Raw genomic sequence first — 24,132 nt, forward strand, 5'->3', positions numbered from 1 at the left:
GACATTTTCCATTCTGTCTGGTAGAAACATGGCCCATTTCTGAGCCTGTTTGAGGGCCAAGCATTGTTACCTCTAATCCTTTCATGTAGTTCTTTCTGTGGCCTCACATAATTTCCTCACATCCATGGGGTGATCAGTATTTTGCTGAATCCTCAAGGAAGACCCTCTACGGATCTCTGGAGTTCTCTGTCTGTGAAAATTCCTCCTCTGTGGTACTCTGTTTCATCACTCCCAGCCACATTGGCCTCCTTGGACTTAGAGGTCCATCTCCCTAATTCAAGGAATTGGCTTAGATTCCTGACTCTATGCCATGGCCTGAAATTGCTCTGAAGGCAGGAAGACAGGGCAGTTGTAGGGCTTTACCAAACTTGTTTCTCATATCATAGGGATCACTATTCCTTATTATTTAATAACTAATGTCTTGAACCCCTTGTTTCATATTTTGAGGTTGTAGGGCTATACCAAACTTGTTTCTCATATCATAGGGATCACTATTCCTTATTATTTAATAACTAATGTCTTGAACCCCTTGTTTCATATTTTGAGGTTCTTTTTGGGGGAAGGATGTTCAGGTAGGAGGATAAATCTGGTCTATCATGGCCAGAAGTGGAAGTCTTATATATAATTACTTACAATTACTTGATGTGAGCACAGGGTATATATTCATTACAAGAGTAGGTGAAAATCTTTCAGGAGGATTTTGCTTCTTATATGGCACATAGGGATTTAAATGTAGGGTCATGTGTTAATATGAACATTTGTATTAGGATAGCCTAGTCTTTTGTCTCAGTTGTGATTTAGCAATTGAAGTTTCCAAAAAGATGTTTTTCTCATTAGCTTTAGTAAGACAGGGTTTTACTTCATCATAAGTGGGGAAAGTAGAAAAATGGTTTTAGCCTCTGAATCCACAACATGAAATACTGTGAGCACCATTGGTGTAATGCACACATTTCTTGGTGGGAATAAGGAGTATGAAAACAAGGAAGGAGAAGCAAAAATCTTTCTTGCAAATCCTATATGGCCAATTATCTTTTTTTTTTTTTAATGTATCATAGGTCATAGAACTCTAGCCTAAGAAGAAATATTTCCAGTCATTACATGCTACTGTTTTCCTACAAGACCTCTTATCAGGACTTTAATAGCTAGGAGAGATAAAATTAAAATAACTTCTCTGAGGGAGAGAAGTGGATGAATAGAGAAGTAGTTGGATAGGTTCTAAACCCATCCAACTACTTCTCTTAGTTAAACCCCTTAGTTAAACCCCTTAGTTAAACCCCTTAGTTCTAAACCCATCCAACTACTTCTCTTAGTTAGTTAGTTGGATAGGTTCTAAACCCATCCAACTACTTCTCTTAGTTAAACCCCTTAGTTAAACCCCTTAGTTAAACCCCTTAGTTCTAAACCCATTTCCAAAATATCAACTCTACAAACCAAGAGTCAACTATAGTTTTCTAAGGTGTTAAGGAACCAGACTGGAACCCTGGACAATTAAAGTGTTGACCTATTGCCATTGTCATGCTCCCACAAAAAGACATGGTAGTCTTGCAACAAAGGGTTTTTGCAGTTTCTAGATCTTACATGGGTTATATTTACTGTGTGATTGATGTGGTATATTTAGCTTTAATTCTAAGTACCAAGCACCACCACCAATACCACCTGTCTTCCTAGCATGAGCATAATCTTAATATTATAATCATAATATAAAGAGAAAAAAATAATGAAAAGGCAAGGTCAGAAAGGTGGTTTGTAAACTGCTTTGGAGAATGTTAAAATAAAACAATAATAACATTCTGAACATGGATATATTTTAAATGGCCTACATGCATTCAATTCCTTGAAAATGATGCAGAAAGTTAAAAAATGGTGAAAACCTTCTTGGGAGTTACATGTGTGGCATCATATTTTTCTGTAGACACTTCAGAATCTGCTGCCCATTTCAGTATTTCCTTGCTCCTTCGGTTTTTGAAATGATAATTTGGATTACTGCCAGTGAAATAGAACACCTTATAAATACATATTCTGAGATTGAAAAGTCAAATCATTGGGGTTAATAGGTGCAAACTATAGCATTTGGAATGGATAAGCAATGAGATCCTGCTGTATAGCGCTGGGAACTATGTCTGGTCACTTGTGATGGAGCCTGATCATGTGAGACAAAAGAATGTGTACATGTATGTGTGACAGGGTCACCACGCTGTACAGCAGAAAATTGACAGAACACTATAAACCAGCTATAATGGGGAAAAAATCATTATAAAAAAAAGTAAAATGAAACAAAAAAGAAAGATAATGGACAAAAGATATGAGTAGGGGACACTGATCTAAGGAGTTGGTGCCAGAGCCTTGGATTTCTGAGGATCCCAAGAGTGGTAAAACTGTTTTAACTTGTTAAATAAATGCTTATTCATTATTAAAAGAAAAAAGTCAAATCATTCACAAAATGAAAAGGCAACCTCCTTAATGGGAGAAAGTATTTTTAAATCATATATCTGATTGGAATTAGTATCCAAAATATATAAAGAAGTCATACAACTCAATAGCAAAATAATCCCAAACAATCTGTTAAAAAAGGAGCATTGGATATGAATAGACATTCTCCCCCAAAAAGACATACAGATAGTCAACAGGTACATGCAAAGGTACTGTGCATCACTAATCATCAGGAAAATGCAGATAAAAACCAAATGGGATATTGCTTCACACAGGTCAGCATGGCTATTATCAAAAAGATAAGAAATAGCAAGTGCTGGCAAGGGTGTGGAAAAGGAGAATCTTAGTTCACTGTTGGTGGGAATGTTAATTGCTGCAGCCACTATGGAAAAAATAATTAAAGCTAAAACTACCATATGATCCAGCAATTCCACTTCTGAGTATTTATCCAAAAAAAAAAAAAAAAACCAAACCCCACACTAATGTGAAAAGATATATGCACCCCTTGTTCACTGCAGCATTATTTACAATAGCCAAGGTGTGAAAACAACCTAAGTGTCCACCAACAGGTGAATAGATAAAAGAGTTGTGGTAGTTGTGGTAAATATATATAATAGAATACTACTCAGCCATAAAAAGAATAAAATCTTGCCATTTGCATCATGAATGAAACTTGAAGGTATTATGCTAAGTGAGATGTCACAGAGACAAATATCATGTACTTTCACTTATATGTGAAATCTAAAACACCTAACAAATTAACAAACAAAACAAAATCCATAGATACAGAGGAGCAAAAGGTGGTTGTTAGGGGGAGGGGGTTGGAGAATAGGTGAAATGGGTGGAAGAGGTCACGAGTTACAAATTTCCAGTTATAAAATAAATCATGAGTATGATCCTATGATCCCATCCCTGGGCATATATCTGGACAAAACTATAATTAAAAAAAGATATATGCTCCTCTATGTTCCCAGCATCACTATTCATAATAGCCAAAACATGGAAACAACCTGCAACCTAAATGTCCAATGAGAAATGAATGGATAAAAATGTGATGTGTATGTGTAATGAAATACTACTCAGCCATAAAAAAGATGAAATAATGCCATTTGTAGCAACATGGATGGACCTAGAGATGATCATACTAAGTGAAATAAGTCAGAAAAAGACAAATGTTATGTAATATGTGGAATCTAAAATATGACACATGATCTTATCTACAAAAGAGAAGCAGGAGTTCCCATCATGGTGCAGCAGAAATGAATCTGACTAGGAGCCATGAGGTTGCGGGTTTGATCCCTGGCCTCACTCAGTGGGTTAAGAATCCGGCATTGCTGTGAGCTGGGGTGTAGGTTGCAGACTGGGCTCAGATCTGGCATTGCTGTGGCTCAGGCATAGGCTGGCAGCTGTAACTCCGATTGGACCCCTAGCCTGGGAACTTCCATATGCCATGGGTGCAGCCCTAAAAAGACAAAAACAAACAAACAAACAAACAAACAAAAAAAACCCCCACAGAAAACAGAGATACAGACTCACGGACATAGAGAACAGACTTATGGTTGCTAAGGGGGAGGGCATGCGGGAGGGATGGATTGGGAGTTTGGGATTAACATATGCAAACTATTATATATAGATGGATAAATAACAAGGTCCTACTGTATAGCACAGGGAACTGTCTTCAATATCCTGTGATAAACCATAATGGAAAAGAATATATATACATATGTATGTATAAATGAGTCACTGATGTATAGCAGAAATTAACACACTAAATCAATTATACTTCAATAAAATTAAAAATAAATCATAGGGATGTAATGTATATAGCATGGGGACTATAACAATAATAATATTGTAGTGTATTTTGAAAGTTGCTAAGAGAGTAAATCTTAAAAGTTCTCATGGCAACTTTTTGCAACTTTGTATGGTGACAGATGGTAACTAGACTTGTGGTGATCATTTTGCAGTGTATACAAATATTGAATCATTACATTGTATACCTGAAACTAATACAATGTTACATGTCAATTATATCTCAATTTGAAGAAAGGAAAGGAAAAAACAAGAAAAGTCAAGGATGGGATTGTGTCTATTTCGGCTCTGTGGACCCAAATATTTAATATTAAGTTAAATCCGCAGTCTCTTCCTAAATTCTCAGGACTTCATTCTAACTAAGTTTCCCCCATTTATATAGCACTGCGCTGATGTTACTGACAAATTCCAATGTAGCATGCAACAGTGGTTCCTAATTGCTTTAGCATTTATCATGCACAAGAGACACGAGGGAAGTTGTCTCATTTTGTACAGCTCAGTTGCATTTCTTATCTCCAAAGTACACTTAAGCAGCAAACTGGGACTTAAGGTAGCTGCCTGAAAACCAGCATCCATTAAAATGCATGTCTTGGAGGGAAAAAAATGTATTGGTTTTTCTAAGACAGAATTGAGTTGAACCTCATTCTGTGCATTAATTTTGCATAATTCCTCTTTTGCCCATTTTTATAAATGAGGGGCCCAGATGTGGTTTACCCACACATATTTTCATACTCACATTGTTCAGATTCTGCCTTTTGGGTGGTTTTGTTTTCAAAACATTAAAAAAAAAAAAAAAAAGCATTTCGGTGCATTTCCAAGATGCCCTCTAGGGTCAGGTAGCACCTAGTAATATTTTGCTAAGCAGCCACTGGAGGTGCTTAACTATTGTTTTACCGGACAAGGCTTCCGAATAGGTTTTGCTTTAAAGAAACAGTATCCATTCACATTCTCTATGGTGAGCATGTGTCTGTTACGAATGTGATTAGGGGAGTGGAAAAGCTGAGGTCCTGTGCCTGCGCTCGTCAATGTAGATCTTCCCAGCTGGCAAGTTCTGCTGATTGTCAAAGCAGTCACACTGACTGTGCCTACTGTTCTAGGAATTCAAGTCCCATTAAGATATGAATCACCAAATGAGTGTACCATGATGATGTAGACTGATAAGCACAGATGTGCCTGTCTTTGAGGGGCTGTTTGGGATGAATAAAATATATTTGGGCTATGCCTTGACAAATATAGACTGCCTCCCTTGAAGACAGGGTTAGGGCTCATATATAGCAATACATATAGGTGGATAGATATGGCTATGAAATCTGTGTAATTAAAATGCCTGTGGATGTATATGTATATACACACGTGTATATACATTGACATGTATACATGTGCACATGTTAATTACACAGATTTTAAGATGCTCTCCGTTGTGGGCAGGCTGACTACATTTTTCCCACTGTGATATCGTTTTATACACAACTTCTCAGGTGCATCAAGTAAGGTCAGGCTGGACAATGAACTCAATTGTCTGCACATACGCAATCCATGTAGCTTGTGGATTGCGCACCTAATGTGAGAACTGCCGCCTACCCTGTGGCACATGTGACTCCACAGATCCCTCCCCCTTCCGCCCACTGATCCTTGAGCATGCATGGATCCCAAAGTCTTATTTCACTGCCCTTCTGTGTGGCAAAGGGGCTCTGGCATAGGAAAGAATCAGGGAGGCAATTATTTGCCTAGTGTTCCTTTAACCTTTCAGTCTCTGATTAGACTCACCATTTCCTAATGTATCTTGACATTCATTCGATCAATGCAGAAATGTTTTCTATCTGTTCACTGGTATATTTTCCATGTACTCACATTTGCCTCCCCAGTGGTTAAAAATAAGTAAACTAAAAGGGAGTCCTTTAAAGTGCAAGAGTAAGCGGCCAGGGAAGGAGACAAAAGAAAACTGTAAATGATTGCCTTAAACCTCATTGACTGTCCCTTCTACCTGGGATTCACACATTATCATGAGTGATATTGAAAACTCAGGTTAAACTTCATTTTTGGAGAATCAGGAGCTGAGGCATTAACTCTATTAAAGAGCCTCAAGTTTCTAGGCATGGGAGCTTTAACCCAAACCCTCAATTATCCCAACCGCTTTAGTCTGGAAAAAAAAATGCAGTCAATTCTCCTGCAGAGCAGAAAGATGTATTTATAATGAAGTAATAGAGATAAGAGTATTAAGAGAAAAAATGACTCTTCACACAAATAACGTTCGTGAACACATTTATTGCGAGTAGCTCTATGGAAAGGCAAGTCAGATATATATATAAACACTATACAGAGTTGCAAAGTTGTCTCCCAAAACTGCAAATGAGATGTTTACAAAGAAAAAAAAAGAATATAAGAGTATTTACAAAGGAAGACAAAGCCAGAGCAACTCAAAGCAGATCTGTGAAGCAGAAAGAGCAAATGTAATGAACTGTTGGAACTGTCTAGTTTTTACTGACCAAGTGACTATGGCTGATACCAAATTAAATGCAGAGGTCACATACACACAAAATCGTTCCATCATTGGTTTTTCTTAACAGCAGCATAAACTGGTAGCTGGAAGGTAAGTGATATGTTGCTACACATATTCAAAACGATTCTTCCAGCACAATACTGAATAAATTAGTTGAATCTGTAAACTAAGAAGTAGTGTCAAAAGATTGCATATTCGTTATGCTGTACCTGTGACTATTTGTACCTGTTACTAATTGTACTGTTGTGTATGAGGTTTCCCATCCATTTATTCAGCCGGTGTTACTCTGTGCTGTACCCTGTCTGTTGGCAGCCTCTGAACCTAATATGCAAATAAAGCAATAGAGCAGTTTTCCCCCCCAAATAATGTTTTCTATCCTCAATTCTGAACGATTATGACTTAACTTACTTGAAAGTAAAATGGTGACGGAAGGCTTGAAAAAAGGGTGCCTGAAAGACTGCACGGTTACCGTAATGAACAAAAGCCACACTGCGTTACTTGATTAGGTTGGAAAAAGAGAAGTGGGAAGGAACTGATGGAACTGATGCCCTAACAGTGACCAGTAACGGATAGTGATTGGTCCTGCAGCCACATCCTCTCCTCAGCACCATTCACGAGGGAACAAAAAAATGAAAGAGCCCCCCCGCCCCATCCCTTTGGTTGGTAGGCAAGGAAAAAGGATAGAAGTCAGCTCGGTTCTTCGGGAAAGCGATTGTAGCAACACATGTACTATAAGCCTGCTCGAAGATAGAAGTACACGTTCAAAGACATCACAACCGAGTGGCGAATGACTTCAGGTAAATATTACACTATCTCAAGGTTGCACGTTAAATGCGAAGCAATTTTTTTTTAAACAGAGTTACGCACAACAGGTACATCTACAATCACATGTACACAGGTACACAAAGGTGTGCATACACACGAACAGGTGCACACACGTTAGCACTCACACACTTATACAGATACTCACAGCCATCTGTGATAGGATGAGGTTTGCCAGTGACGGTGTCACAAGTCGTGACTTGTGCGCCACCACGTAACAAAGCTCTAAGCAAGCTTCAAGACCTTTGTACCTAGCCTCTGTGATCACCACCTGTTAGTGTCCTGTTCTCAAAGGTCCAGGTTCCTAAAAATCTTAATTCAGTTTCCATCAGAGGCAAGCTGAAACAGGAGGGGGGTAGCTTGCTCTGATTTTTTTTTTTTTAATTTAGTACATCTTATATTGTCTTATTCTCCAAAGGAAAACCAGACCTTATAAGAGGTTCCTTTTGGCTTAAGTTTTAGTCAGAATATTGATTGATACGTCTACATGAATTTCTTGACTATGGGAAACTGATCTCTTTATAGGAGCCCTGGGCATAGGAGGGAGAGTGTAGGTCAAGGGAAGAGTCAGAAAGAAAGGAAGAATGGAGAGTGAAGGGGGGGGCAGAGAGACAGAGGGGGGTCTTTGTGACGGTAGCTTTTTGAAGAACTTGGCTTCTTTTAGGGGAAAGTGTAGGTTTCTAAAGAAACAAAAATTCATGGTTTTGGAAATGCTCAATTGATGTGCAAGCAGAACATCACATGTTGTAGATGAAGAAGCAGATCATGTGTTCCTCTGTTCTGCCTTTAAAACGTTGGAAATGGTCAATCGAGATAGCAGGTAACATTGAATGTGGACAGAATGCTGCAGTTTTGTTGATGAGCAAAACTGAGAAAATCTGCCCTTTGGTCCCGCCTTGAAAGTATTAGAAATGTCCCATCAAGATATCAGTTCAGTTGATGTTTAATTCCTTGATCAAGAAATGTTTTGTGTATAGACTACTCAGAAAAAGATTCCAGATCATACCTACCTTCTCAGGAACATAGGGTTTTGTTTTTTTTTTAAGCTTCTCTTATTTCATGGGTTTTCAACTGCAAAACTAAATCTAAGTATTATACATCAGGAAAACTTAAGGTCTTGGCCACATTTACACATATGTAAATAACATTTAAAAAAAAAGAGGGAAAGAGTTTTGAGATGCTCACTTTTACAGTATTTGTTTTCCTTTTAAAAAGACAGATCAGGGAGGGAAACCAGAAAAAAAAAAAAAAAAAGTACAGTGTGAATATCTTAATTCAAAATCACTGGATCCGTAGGGCAGCAGCACGAATGACCTGTGTTAGGATCATTCAACTGCCAGCATCCACTTGCAGGCTTTTAGAAATTCAGGTTGCTTTCTATTCAGAAGCCTGTAAATTCGCTTTCTTTTAGGCAGATCTGGAGTAGACAAAGATGAAATTCCGTTAGCATCACTTTTCTTCTAAAGTGTGTTTTTGTGGCAATGAAATCACTCTAGAAAAAAAAAAAGATGACAGAGTAACAGTTACTTTCAGAAGTAAAGTATGGAGCACTTTTACCCCCACTCTGTTCTAAAACAAAACAAAACAAAACAAAATTGAAGTAGTAGTTTTTGAGAGCCCTCTCGAGGAGACTGCCTTGGCTGGGATGTGCGTAACTGTGACAGGCACCAGCCCAAGCCCTGCAAAGGCACAAGGGCGGTTACTCTTTTTGCCCCTAGGCTGCCACTCTGACTTTCCTGGTGGATAGCAGCTTTGTCAATGTGGGGCTGCTCCACTTCCTCCCAGTAAGGCCGGCAAGTGAGCCTGGCATTGGGCAGACAGGGAGAATTTTTTTTTTTTCTCCTCCTACATCCTCGATGATGCCATCGCCAAATGATGTGGCACCAGTCGAAGGATGTAAGCACAGCCTTGGGGACAGTCTCCAGATTCAATCACTCAATTTCATCTAAAAGAGCAAAATCATACCTGCAAAGGAGATCTGACTGAAATCCCCATTTGGCTAATAAAAAGAAGTTCTGGTATTACTCTCTCGGCCTTCTGCTTATGTAAGAGGGTGTGTGATCAGAAGTGAGGCAGAGGAAGGGTGTCTGGTACACGGAAGAAGGTGCTGGACTGGAGAAGGGACGGGGATACATGGTCACCAAATTGATCATGGGAAGTGAGTGTTACTTTAGCATCAGGTCACGTCAAAGTACCAAATAGTCTATTTCATGATAGCCCGTCTAAAAGAATCCATGGAAAGCATCCTCCAGAAAACGCTTCAAGTACAAGATCTTATATTAAACCAGCAATATATATTGTAACTCTGTCACCAGAGGCTTTAAGAATGTAACTTGCATCTGGATGAAGCAGCAAAGGTTTCCATCCGCCACCCACCTACTTATGGCTGTTTCATAATGATTCATTGCATAGGGCCGGGCCTCTGCATTCAATGGTTTGTTTAAAAATTAACACCTTAGGGAGTTCCTGTGGTGGCTCATCGGAAATGAATCTGACTAGTATCCATGAGGATGCAGGTTGGATCCCTGGCCTCGCTCAGTGGGTTGGGGATTTGGCGTTGCTGTGAGCTGTGGTGTAGGTCGCAGACATGGCTTGGATCCTCTGTTGCTGTGGCTGTGGTGTAGGCTGGCAGCTGTAGCTCCGATTCGATCCCTGGCCTGGGAACTTCTGTATGCCACGGGTACAGCCCTAAAAAGCAAAAATACATACATAAATAAAAATGACACCTTAGATTAGCGAAGATATTAAGTTTTCATGTCAGCTGTAGGCTTAGGAAATGTTAGACTCTGTGTATCTATCAAGTTTACACAGGATGAAAGGTGTCTGGGATAGCCATAGGTTAACCATGACAGTACATGAGTTATCCGCTGCAAAATTAGGCTAGACTAGCACCATAGAATTTTGAAGCTGTTGTCAGCTAAAGGTTTGTAACAGAAATGTAAGGTTAGAAGAGATCTCACGTAATTTAGTTTGCCACTTTGTTTCAATATAATTATACATTCATATATAGTACACTGAGTGTGTGCTAAAGGGGATTTCTTCCTACCCTCTATAATATACTATATTTCACATGTATTTTTTTCCCTAAAAACCTACAAATTAAGCTCCATATAACTACCACATCAGCACTACACTAAGCCTGAAATTAGGGACATTCGCTGCTATTAGAGCTTGCTTCTTTATTTTTTTCTACAATGACTGGGGCTCTACTAAATATTTGATGCATATTTTAATTGCTTTCCTACAACACCTACACAGCAGCATCGAGGAAATGCTTATACTAAAAGCTAGCCAATAATGGTGTGATTTTAAGTTTACTTTAGAAAATATATTTGTCAACTCTTGATTAGCCATGCTAATCGAAAGAAATAATGCTCTCCAAAACAAGATAATCCAAAAATAATTTAATTTGCTTTTGAAATGCATTACTGGAACTTGAGCCACAGATTTACCTTTCTAATCCTGTTTTACTTAGACCAATATTAAAACGAGTTTACATTCCCGGAGCACATTCCAAAGAACAGCATAGGAAATAACCCAGAAGCTTGCTGGGTGGCAAAGGAAAAGCAATTCGGGATTAAAACTCCATCAGAAACAGTCTGCAAAATAAATCAAATGGCTGATAACCATATCTTAGTTCTGCTTCCTTTTCATGGTGATATCATTCTACCACCAGAAAGGGAAAGGGCGACGCTTTTTGTAATGGGATCTCATTTTGATGTATTACTGCCCCTTGATACCGACAGGTTATAAATAATTACCTTATCAGGTATTCTTATTTTCTATTTAATCAAAGACCTTTTTGTAAGTCACAATTAATTCTACCCCTTTTAATGAGAGGTAGAATACTCTTCAAGCAATTGTCTTCTCCAAAAGGGAGAAAACCTCAATGGACTCTGATGGGTGAAAACACTTTCCCACTCCTGTGCCCCACATCTGGCAGGTATCCTTTTCTTCTCAGAAACACAGTAAATGTTTCTGCTTCAATTCGTAAAATGATGTCAAACCTAAGCATTAATCATTAATGTACTAATAAAGCACACATGAGTATCCCTGGAACTGCATGCCTCTATTACAGTCTGAAACCCAACGCAGCCATGGTACCCTTGCCCACAGAAGCCCAAACTATAAAAGTATATAACAGTGAGATATAGTCTCTCATTCTCTTTCCACTTTCCCCAATCTCGTGGCCTCAGTTACCTTTTTAACGCCAATCTTCCTAGAACTAAAAAAAAAAAAAAAATTCTTTTGAAAATTTCTCACTCTGTTTATTTAGTCAATACGTTATCTATCCATCCCCGAGATAACTGGGGATCACGAACAAGCAGGGGCCAACAAGCAAAGCACTGAAAACAAACACACGAAGGTAAATGAAGAGAAATGCAAGCATATACCCCGAAGGTGAGAGGAATATAATACGGTTACGTTATTTAGCTTAGCATTGCCTCTGGCTTATATATACCTCCCCCCCCCACCCCGGCATAAAAAGAGATCACCACACCTTTCTGTGCCCTGTATATACGTGGGAGGATGACTCAGTAAAATTTGATAAAAACTTAAGTGCTGTCCCTCAAGGATGAAAACGAGCAAGAATTTCTGCTAGTCTTGACAACACCAATCAGACCAGACTATGGCCTCCTTCATAGATTAGAAGATCCAATATGCTTCTCACGGTGGCGATGGGTTTGTGAGGGAATACTCAAAAGGATCGGTTCAGGGAAATGGGTGCTGCTTGTAACTCTCCATCTCCTCAAAGGTCAACTCGACTGTTTCCCACCTGCCCTTCCCAGGCAGGCCCTGGGTCACTTAGGCATGTCCATTCCAGTCTTGATTATCTGGATACAAACTCTTTGGGGATCAGCTACATGATGTGCATCCGGGGTCAGCTTCTCTAGGTCCTCCCAACACACACGTGGGGCCACGTCACGCTGCTGCCTAGTTACTGCAGACTTAAAGAATGCAGGTTCCTAGAATTCTAATACTGGCAGGCTCCAATTGACAAAAGAGATGTAGTCCAAGGCTCATTGTCTAGTTGAAACTCAAAATAAATTATCCCATGGAAACAATGGTATAAGCAAATGGTGGATAGGTTTGTAGGTTCATTGCTTCGTCTCCGCAAGCCTGTAATAGAGCACTGCAGTTTCTGAACTGAGACAGCAGTGAGTCTGACTGCAGCCGGTGGCCACTTAGAAGAACATCATTTCTGGGGGAGATGTATTGAAAGTGTCAATATGAGACTTGGGGAAAAGGTCTCTTCCAGCCAGGGCAATAATAGTGTCCTTTAAATTCAAACAGCTGGAATAATGGGGGGCAGGGTGGCAAGAGAACCTATGCTCAGAGGCGTAGCCACAAGAAGAAGTCCTTCAAGGGTGGGGGTGGGGGTGGGGGCTTTAAGCACGAGGACGAGGTTTATATGCCTTCAAGACCAGAGGCACGACTTATGCAAAAGCAGGAGTTAAAAATTGCATTTATTGGTCAGACGTTCAAGGGCACCGTGGGTCCACGTGTGAATCATTTTCAAGGGGAGTGTAGAGAGTCGTCATTGCGATTCTAAGTTTCCAGTCTACAAGTAGAAAATTAGCAATCACAGAGAGGCAAACGATATAAATTGTGAAAACCAGCTAAAGTGACGACAATTTATGGGGAATTGGATATTCAGTAAATCCAGAAGGTCTGGCTAGCGTCAAACCTATTGTGGTCAATCCAACCATGAAAATAGCTTTAAACACCGGCCCAGCTGCCTCGGGGCCAACAAGTGAGAGTGGGGCAGGCAGCACAGCCTGGACCCACAGAACACGAAGCCAGCCAGGAAGGCTGTGAGCTAAGCACAAGCAGCCTGTGAACAAGGAAGGAGCAATGTCTAGGGTATGATAAATCCTCCCTCTGGGGGCCTGGTGGGAAGCCCAAAGTGACCCTCACCTTTAAGCCACAGCTGGAGAGAGCCCAGCAAAGGGTCTGTGTTCCTAAAATTAAGGACACGAGTTCAGCAAAGGGCACAGGAGTGTAAGACTCACATAACCAATAAGAACCCAACAAGAGGCGTTCCCGTTGTGGCGCAGCGGAAACGAATCCGACAAGGAACCACGAGGTTGTGGGTTCGATCCCTGGCCTCGCTCAGTGGGTTAAGGATCTGGCATTGCTGGGAGCTGTGGGTGCGACCCTAAAAAGCAAAATAAATAAATTAATTAATAAAAATGTAAAAATCATTGCAATTCTCCCTTAAAAAAAGAAAGAAAGAAAGAAAGAAGCCGATAAGAAATGGGATGCCAGGAAGCTTGGGGAAAAGAGCAATAACTTTCTCATTTCGCTAAATAAATATTTCAGTACATATGTTCCATTAATTCTAGAGGGAATTAAGCCCTCATTCGGAAACTGTATGGTATCTTCTAAAAGAATGCAAATCCTAAACTAGGAGATACTGTCTACATTTAAAAAAAAAATCTTAAAAATTCTTATTTCCCAAGTGCAGCCTAAGATCTCCAAAAGAAGATGGAAATATAAGACCTGTTGCTGCACAGCCAATAAGCAGTGGAGAATTGCTAGAGAATGTATTTTAATTTCATAGGGCGAGCACATTATCTTGGCAATTTTATCAATAGCTTTAAAATTAGCAGTCTAATAGTTGTGGTAGCAACTGAGTGTGCTGTAATGTATTCATTTCATTATTATAAAAGGTAGCCTTTTTCATCTCCCATTTCTCACTCATGACCAAGAAGTGTTTTCCAGTAAATGATCCTCACCATCTCAGAGCCTGGCAGCACCTTTTAGACAAAACATACTGCAGGCTTTAATTAAGCATTTTCCAACAGCTATTTTCCAATACTGCCAATAAAATGTCTGAGCTATTTTTACATAGTCTTAAAGCATGAAAAAAAAAGGTACTACACAAAATGAATTTAATTTTAACCAAGGATTTTTATGTCCCAAGGAGAGGATTTGATTTTCAAGGCTTCTAAAATGTACTTGCCTGACTGCCAAGAGCAAATTTACTTTCTAAACAAATGAAGAGCATCTCTTTCTACAGCGCTTTTTCTTCCACCTGTCTCGTTTTAGCCTGCTTTGCCCACAATGATGGTGCGGCTCAGAATATCAGATTTTAGACGTTATGGAAAAGATGGAATTGAAAGACTTGGCTACAACTGGCAGAGATCAGTGGATTATTCGGGAAACCACACGCAGCTAATTTCAGTTAAGGAAAGGACCATTCATGGAAGTTTCCGGGATGCACCCCTCATTCCACTTTCATTCCTTTCAGTGTTTCCGTGGGATCCAAACAGACACACACACACACACTATGTGTTTGGGGGGGAGGTAAAGATGAGCAAACTACCCCTGCCCCTACCCCGGACCAGATGTAAACCCGTCAATTCCAGGACAGGTCCAATTCTTTTATTCTAAAGCTATGACAAACAGTTCAATGCAATGAAAATGACCCAAGCTCCAGTGGATGGGTCACTGCATAACACTCTGAATGAATCCCTTACAGCAAAATTGGATCCTATCAACTTCAAGCCATTTTTCCCATCCTTGTCTATGTCATAATCTTTCATCAAGAGGAAAAGAACAGGATGAACATCCAGTGAAAGGGCAGTGTGGTGTGCCGGGTGGGGCACTGGGCTTGACGTCTTATGTATGGGTCTCATTTTCTGCTCTGCCACTTACCTCTTCGACCAGGGGCAAATTCTTACCGTTGGCTCCCGTTCCAGAACCTACTGTCCCCCCAGTAAAATAATGAATGTAAATGTGCTTTGCAAATTAGAGGCAGTGTGCAACTGTAAAGCATTACCTTAATCAACAAGTTGACAATTGAACAACAATCCCTTTAAAAATCACATATAGTATTCCTTATTCCTCCCTATACTGGCTATGCTATCCTTGTCTAATCCAACATGCAGATTTGGGGGTCACTCTAAGAAGCCCCGAATTTGTTCCCAAAACAGCCCCCTGTCAATGGCTCTGAAGTAGTTTGGTTCGTGTTTGGCAGTTAGGGGGAGGAAGAGAAAACAAGAGATCCCGTGCGAGTTTTGACGCGTGTGTAATATTCTGCTGTGCACAATTAAAGTCCTAGTCCCTATTTAAAGAAAGCATTTTGCTAGTGGCCAAAAATTTTATCCTGGAAGCATCACTCTTAAAATCGAATGAATGCAAATGGATAATGACTGCCAATAAATGTAATTTCAATTGAATAAAATCCTCTTTAACTGTTATACGTCAAACGCTTCTACTTCAAGTGACTGTCCAATTTGCGTGTGTGTGTATGTGTGTATGTGTGAATGCATGTTGCCCCAAATAAGTGACTCATCAACGGTGACTGTGAAATCTCTGCTATAAGGAGATTTTATTCGAGTAATTTATAATAAATCAGTCCAATACAACAAAACATTTGCTCTCAGCACCTATAATTTATAGCAAGAGGATTTGGCAGTACTACACTGAAAAGAAGCTTATACTGCCTTCATATTAATAACAGTGTCTAAAATTTCAAAAGGTAATTACTACAGGTTTTTTTTTTTTTTTGGTTTTTTAATACCAGGGGCTATTACAACATTACTAATTTGGCTGGCCAAGTCTCCCATCCCTCTTAGACTGCTCTTATCTCCCCATATCTGGGATGGAAAAAAAAATCAGTGAACTTTTAACCTCAAGTCATTTCAAACTATGATTCTACATCAGATACAGTAGTCAAAGAGGCAAAAATGCATTCATGGGTCAAGAGTCAGACTAAACCGTGTAAGAAACTGCATTCCCCCCCTCAGTGCTAATGATTATAACCCATGTGTTTAAAATCTGAAAATGTCACACTTCTTAAATTATTCCATTTATAAAAAGTCCAGGCTATATTTCTGGGTGCTATTTTCTAATTGTCTTGAACAAGTGGCTGTGAGGTACTTACATGCATTGGCACTATAGGTAAATGAGATTATATATTTATTCTTTGTTATATGAAAAAAGCTGTCTCACTGCCTTACTTCCCTTCATTTCACAACTATCAAGACGCCAACTCTGAACAAGCATGTAAACCATTCTCAATGGAAGTAGTGACTAACTGAAAAGCGGGACTTGGGAACACAGAATTTCAATTTAGCTTCGTGTTTCTAAACGTAATAATAATAACAGTAACAATAATGATTGTGTAATTATTAATCTACAACACTTACCATGGTGCCAGGCACTGTTCTAAGCATTTGCCACAAAATTACCCTGGGAGATACATGACTCCTAATGAAGACTGTGCCTTTGTTCCTTTGTCAAGGCGTATCTGTTATTTTCTAATATGATCTTCTTGTTGTTATTGTTGTTAGACAGGAAGGTGAAGAGAGATCAGAAAGGGGTGAAATTTTTTTTCTAGCGTTAGAGTCAAAACCTGATCAGAATTAGCCAGCTTGCTCTTAACCTTTCACACACAACGTTCTAGCTGATCACTTTACATTAAAATGGTAGCGAAAGTTAATGTCCTGCAGGGACTTCTTTCTGTATATCCTCCCTTTCATATATTTCAGCAAATGATGTGCCTTAATCACTCTCGGGACCAATCACTTTTGGAAGAAACCGAGTCATCTGGTGAAACTGTTAAAGCTTCAGTGTTGGTTAATCCAATGACAAAATAAGAATAGCTTCTATCTGTCAAGTGCTTTAAAGGTCCAAAGCGCTTCCACATTCACTCTCTTGTTTCAACCTAAGAACCTACCTCCCTGTGAGAGAAGCCTCCTTGCTGTAGTTACTCAATAAAGTCAGGAATTTCCTCCAAGAACAATACGTTTAGAGAACAATCAACCTCCAAAATAGCTATACAGTCATTTGAAGTTATTCATAAATCAGTAACTTATGCTAAAACAATGATAATTATTTTAGGACCTAGATGATATTTGGGAAGACAGGGCTCATTGCAGGAACCAGAAATGCTCACTAATTTTAATCTTTACTTAAACCCAGAGTAGTGGCGAGTATAGTCGAACCTCTATGAGAACTTGTCCACAGGGATATGGACAGCTATGGAACACCTAACATCAGCATCATAAACGGTGACTTTAGCAGTTAGGCTCAAACAATAGCAGGAAACAAATTGTCAGGTGTATTTCACAGAATAAAACAGATCTGCTGGGTTGTGAATTAAATTCTTGGAAACAGAATTACATGTTTTAAGTGCATGGTTCTGGTCCTGGTCGTGTGTGTGTGTGTGTGTGTCTGTGTGTGTGTATGTGCGTGTGTTCTGTGTGTGTGTGTTGTGTGTGTGTGGGGGGGTAAGCTCACAGTTTAGAGATCTGAATTGAATCCTTTAGCAAGCTAAAGCATCCTTTTGTCGTTTTAATGATGACTCTTTAATGTGTCCGTGCTGCAAACGTGAGTTTTTGTATGGCAAGTTTTCTAAAGCAGGGGGAAAAAGGGGGGGGGGCTACACCTGCACTAAATAGGGAGCTTGTTAGGTGACTGTTGTGATCAGTCCCCGACTTGTTCTGCCTGATCAAGCACAGTGGGCAGAGATCCAATCACAAAAGCATTCCACAAAACAAGCAAAGCAAAAATCTTCACTAAACTGACTACTGGAATGAAAACTGCTGGGGTCCATCCCTTCTCTTCACTGGAAAAGAAGCACATTCTGGCAAAGAGGGAAGGCAGTTGAGACTATGGAGACATCATCTTGCCCAAGCATTTCTTGAGATTGTCTCTAGACACACGGGTAACAACCTTGCACAATGTACACAGTAGATTTACTTGAAGTCTTCTTTCCAAGCCTGACAGATTCTATTCTTTATTTCTTCCTTTAGAAAAGGAACCCTTAAAAAAAAAAACAAAAAAACCCAAAAACTTCTACTGGTCCAGGGTAGGCTGCCCCTGGGGTCAGGTCTTCCTCCAGCCTTATTATCTTGCTTTACTGCATTGCCCAAAAGATGCACCAATTAGATGTTTTAAATACTTTTTATACCTTTCAAACAGTATTCATACCCATTATCGTGTTGTCACCATACCCTCTTTGGGGGGAGTTACATGAAGAAAATGAGGCACAGCAGAGGTGACTTGCCTGTCACTATTAGTGACATAGAAAAGGAACACGCAAGGTTTCTGCCAATTTATCCTGTATATAAAAACAAAACAAATCAACACAAAAACATATTCCAGAGCCCAATACCCTCTTGGTTCAATCACCTGTTGTTGATTATTTACTTTCTGTTCCCTCCAGACATTCATGCTAACACTTGCGAAGTAACCTTCTTGGTAAATCACAGCTCACCAGAATAACAATGACTGCTCTTTAAAAAGTCACTTTCAGAGAATGTCATCCTCCCCCGAAGGTTAACAGTTGATCATTACTGCTTAATATTCGGGTGCTCTCATTACATTTCCTGCAATTAAATATGGTCATTTGTAGAAAAGCAGCTTTTGTTCATTTGGAGATGAGTTGATGGCACTCAATTTACGACGTCCTGTTTGCATAAATCATTAAGAGTTAGGGAGCGGTATCTGAAAACATCCTCATGCTATGTATCCTCAAGTTTGGACTACTCCGAAGAAGTAGAACCAGTGCTTAAAAGATACTCGGTTCTTTCCAGATAAAGAAACTTACCAGGAGATGAAAACTTATGTTTCTGCAAAGACCACAAGATGCTGCATGAATAATGACAACTGCATTCTACTTTCCATGCTAAATAAGCCTCAGTGAATGAAATACTAGCTCACATTTTCCTAACACTGTAGACACAGGAGCGCATCGATACCTTAAGCAAGAACCATTTAACTTTAGGGAAATGAACTCGAAAATCACCAACCTCTTTGGGGAGAGTCGAATTTCTCGTTGTCAGGTCTGGCAAAGTCCATTCTCACGTAGGTGTCGTCGTCGTCGTCATCAGAATCGTCTCGCGCTGGGGGTCTCGGCAGCCGGGCTCCGCCAGGTGATGGAGGGGGAGCGGCGGCTGCAGCGGCAGCCCCGCCGGCCGCGTTCTCACCTCCGGCGAGGTCGGCCGATGGGTTTGGGGCTCTAGGGTTCGAGCTGCCCGCAGCGTCTTGGGCCCCCCTGGCCGCTTCGGCACCAGCAGCGTTCGCAACAGGTTGGAACCAGCGGACGGAGGCGGAGTCAAATCCGGCGGCGGCCTCTAAGCCCGCGGCGGCTGCGCCGATGCCCGGGGCCGCGACCAGAGAGGAGGCGGCGGCTAAAGCCCGGCCCACGGCTAAGGTCGGCACGGCGACTGCGACCGAGGCCAAGGAGGCGGAGAGGTCTCTCTGGAGGCTGTCGGTTGCGAAAGCCGAGACCGCGGCTCTGGCGGATGCAAAGAAACTTTGCGGCCGGCTGGGTGGGCGTCTTTGCCCTCGCTCTTCTTCCAGCAGCAGCCTCGCCACAGGTGGTGGTTCAGAGCAGCGGCTGGGGGAGAGAGAAATGTCCATACAGCACTCAGAAAATGGGTCGACCACGTAGATGCGACCTGTTTCGGCATCGTAGCGAATGGCACTGTCAGCAAAAGGCACGGCTGGTGTCATTGCTGGGTTGAAAATCACTTCAATGTAGTCACCTTCTTCCTCATTAGCATTGCTACCTGGAGCGCTGGGAGGAAGGGGCGGAAGTGGCCACCTAGCACCGTCCAGAGAGAAGGGGTTGGCACCTGGAATAGCTCTTAAAAGATCGGCGAGGTCGTTTGCTGGGTTTGGAAATGGCACTCCGAACTCAGCATTCACGTAATTCGAAAAGGCGAACTGTCTCGGGTCGGCGATTGTGCCCCACAAATTTGGCAGTCTTTGAACACAGGGAGCTGGCCTGTTGCTCTCTCTTTTAGGGCAGTCAACGTTGACGTAGTCACTCGCGCTGTCAGCTTCTCTCTGCTCAAGTGTGGGCTTTTGTGGTTTGGGCTTGATTTTATTTCCTTTTGTAAGAAAAGAAAGTCGGTTGGGTCTCTTCGCCTTGTTCTTGGGGGGCCCATCACCTGAGGGGGTTGCAGGTGACCCCCCATCTCCTGGCTTTGAGAATGACCCCGCGACTGAAGGCTTTGAAGTTCCATCTTTGGGGCCCCTGTCAGATGAGCCTTCTTTGTCTAGGCCCTTCCCCAGGAATTTTCCAGGTAACATTGGTACATACTCACTGTGGTCACTCTGTCCTAATGGGGAGCTCCGAAAAGGATTCGGCAGAGAGAAGTAGGAGCTCCAACTTTTGGAGGAAGAACCTCCCTGAGGATTTCTCGGGTTTTTTGGAATTGCACCGGCTCCAGGAGCCATAAACATGTAGTCGCTGTCACTGTCATTGTCCTTTGAGTCATCCTCCTTATCAGGTTCAGGTGCTTTTGGAGGACTTGGGACAGGTGGTGGGCTCACTCTGGGAAACATCATCATGTACCCTCTTGAATCTTCAAAAGGTGATCGAGAGTGGCGCTTTTTTGAAGCAGAGACATTTTGAGGAGCCATTGGCATATAATCACTGGAGCTTGTGAGAGGGGCAGCCACCCCTGGCCTCATTGGCACGTATGGATCATCCTCGTCTTCATCGAAAGCTCTGGCTCTGTGGGGACCTCGAGCTGCACCTTCTGGGGTCTCTGTGACTTTAACTTCTTTGGTTTCTTTGCGTTCTTTTGGGGCCCCTCTGTCAGCACAAAAATAAAGTCGGAACCTTCCTCCAGACTTCCCTTTCCCACCAGTTGCTGCAGCTGGTGGGGGTGGGGGTGGAGGCGGTGGCATTTGCTGTTGCTTGCTTTGAGTTAATTTGCCAAAGTAGGATTTTTTCTTCAGAGACTTCCCACGTTCACCATTGCCATCCGAGCCTTTCCCACTTCCTGAGCCTCTGCCCCCTCCAGAGTTCTTGCCACCGCCTGAGCCATGGCCATCTCCCGGTCCCTGGCCACGGCCTGAGCCGTGCCCACCTCCAGCTCCCTGGCCACTGCCTGAGCCATGCCCACCTGTGGTACCCTGGCCATCTCCGGAGCACTGGTTTCCTCCTGCACCCTGGCCCCCTGAGCCCTGGCCACTTGAGCCTTGGCCACTGCTTGAGCCCCGGCCACCTCCAGAGCCATGCCCCCTGCCTGAGCACTGGTTTCCTCCTGAGCTCTGGCTACTGGGGCCTTGGCCACTGGATCCCTGTCCACCTCCTGAGCCTCGGCCATTTCCTGAGCCCCACTTGTTCATGGGCATATAGTCGCCTCCGTTTTCTTCCTGACCCTCTTTGCCCTGAGGATTTTCTTCTTCCCCAGAGTTACCGGAGCCGGAACCAGACGCTTTGGAAGGCAGGCAAGCTCCCTCGCTGGGGGCTTCTGCGGGCTGCGGGACACGCACGGGGCTGGGTGCTAAGCGGCGAAAAAAGCTGGCTGGCACGGAAACCGCTCTCCTGGACCTGCGGCCTCTGGGCAGGTGCAGTCTTCCTCGCCTGGAGGGGGGCACGGGCTCACTGGGTGTAATGTAGCGCCTGGCGAGGAGCATCTCGTCTTCCCCGTCACCGATGGCCCGGAGGTGGCAAAACTGCTCAAAGCGGGACCTTCTGAGCCAGCCGCCGGGCTCCAGCGGCATCATGTCCAGGTGCCTCCTAGCGGACAGCAGGGTTAACAGGTGGGCGCCGATGCTGATGCTGTAGCTGCGGCATCGGGCTCTGTATTCATCTGCACACAAGGCTCTCATTTTCTCCAAAAACAGCTCGTGCATGTTTTGGGCCACCACACAGTCATCGACCTGCATCCAGAGCTCGCCCGGACCGATGACGGTGGACCTGCCGACTTCCAAGAAGAAATACTGCTCCGAGTGCCCGCAGCGACGGATGCTCAGGAGCTGGACAACCACGCTGGCCACTTCGGTATTTAGCCTCACAAATACAACCTCCTCGTCGGTAAGACAGAGCCGGAACACGCCGCTCAGCTCTTTTCTGTGCCCCAGCCCCCTGGGTTTGACTATTACCTGCCACACATCTTTGTAGAAGGGTGGCTCCGCTGCCGCTGCAGCCGCCAGCGCGGCAGGCTCTCCATCCGGCTGCGCGCCGGGCGTGCCGCAGCGGCGGCGCTTGCTCTCGAGGATGAGGCGGCTGAGCAGCAAGTACCAGCTCTCTTGCTCCGACTCGTTCTCGGCCACCATCGCGAAGTACTCGTCCTGGGTGAAAAGAGCGATGAGGTGTCGGTACTTTGCGTCGGCTCGCTGGCTTACCGAGAAGCACTGGTACAGGGTGATCACGCGCCGCGGTGGGATGAGCGCTGGGACCGCGGCACCGGAGGCGGCCGCTGCTGCTGCAGCCGCTGCGGCGCGGACACTGTGCCGGAACTTCCTGGCATTTTCGTAGTATTCCAGCCGAGCTGGGGCGTCGGCGGTCTCGAGTTTGAGCACGAAGTAGCGCCTGTGCCCATGCTTCTGCTTCCGCAGGTAGCCGCGTTTGCAGACTTCGTCCCCGACGGGGAGGTCCTCCTCATCAGACTCGGAGTCTGACCGGGAGCCAGTGGCCGTGGAGAGCCACATGGCTCCCGGACAAGACGACCCGGTCCCAATGAGTGCGGTCGGGGTTCCGGAGGAAAGAAGTGGGGTGGTCGCTACCGCAGCTAGAGCTGCCGCCGTTGCCGCCGCTGCAGCTCTCAGTCTCCTTGTCGCTTGGTCGCGAGCGAAGGAGCAACTCGCCATGGTGATGCACGATGGTTTTAAGGTGAGCGAGGGGGAGGGGGGGCTCGGGGAAGGGAGGGTTGGGGGAAGAGGCTGTCTACCCCCCTCCGCCCGCCCCAGCCCCCTCCCGCCTCGGCCCCCGCCCCCGCCCACTCCACTCCAAGCGCGCGGCGGCGGGCAAAACAACACGTGACCGCTGCCTCACGCGGCGGCCGCTGCGGCTCCGACTTCCAGCGCAGTGGAGGGGCGCGAGCCGCCACCAGCGGAGGTGTGCAAAGGAGGGGGCGGCGAGCCCGAGAGGCGGGGCCACCTCCAACCCCGCCTCGACCCTCTTGGAGACTCTCCCCCGCCTGTGGGCCTCTGGAGGACCGACGGAAGGAGGCGGGGCTCTCTGGAGTCCACGGAGGCACGGGGAAGGGGGGCAGGAGAAGTTCGAGAGGGGCGGAGGAGAGAGCGGCCCGCGACGGGGGCCGGGCGGGGGCGCCACCGCCAGGGCTCCATTGGCTGGAGGGGGCGAGAGGTGGTGGGAGGGGGCGGAGCACAACGGTCTCGGGCGGCGCCGGAGAGGAGAGCTGCCACGGTCCCGGGACGGTTTGTTTGTTTATTTGGGAAGCCCAAGCCAGGTGAAACTGTTACCAGGTTCTCATTGGATGGGATGGGAGCCAATGGGAGTGTCTGGCAGGAAGGCGGCCCCGAGTTAATTAGTTTGGGGGGCGGGGGGGGGGTAGCGGAGGGGTGAGGGGGCGTGGCTTGGGGCGCGGAGTGGGCTCCGCTGTGTGGTTGTCGCGCCTTGGGCGGAAAATAACCCTCTGCAAGTGGCTGTTAATGGTAGTGATAAACTCGTGCAAATCCCCGAGCCACGGTGACCCGGAGACCCAGCCGGGCGCCCTCTCTTTTTTTCCCCGTCCCTCAAGTACATTCTCTCTTTCTGTCACAGTTTGGTCCACCAGCTCCCGCCGCGCACCGCGAGCTGCAAGTCTCGGGAGAAAGTGTGGGCACCCCCCCGGAAACGTGGGAACGAC

General features: G+C 44.0%; 1 protein-coding gene across 1 annotated transcript; it reads right to left on the reverse strand.

The window, feature by feature from the left end:
• Positions 1-6,487: 6,487 nt before the first annotated feature.
• IRS4 (insulin receptor substrate 4) lies at positions 6,488-23,192 on the reverse strand. Its single transcript, XM_047765745.1, has 2 exons — positions 19,330-23,192; positions 6,488-9,056 (listed from the first exon to the last, which is right to left on the reverse strand). Exons 1-2 carry the CDS (start codon positions 23,129-23,131, stop codon positions 9,052-9,054), a joined length of 3,807 nt encoding a protein of 1,268 aa, XP_047621701.1. The 5' UTR covers positions 23,132-23,192; the 3' UTR covers positions 6,488-9,051.
• Positions 23,193-24,132: the final 940 nt, after the last annotated feature.

This window comes from Phacochoerus africanus, chromosome X, assembly GCF_016906955.1.
Source record: "Phacochoerus africanus isolate WHEZ1 chromosome X, ROS_Pafr_v1, whole genome shotgun sequence".
Classification (NCBI taxonomy): domain Eukaryota; kingdom Metazoa; phylum Chordata; class Mammalia; order Artiodactyla; family Suidae; genus Phacochoerus; species Phacochoerus africanus.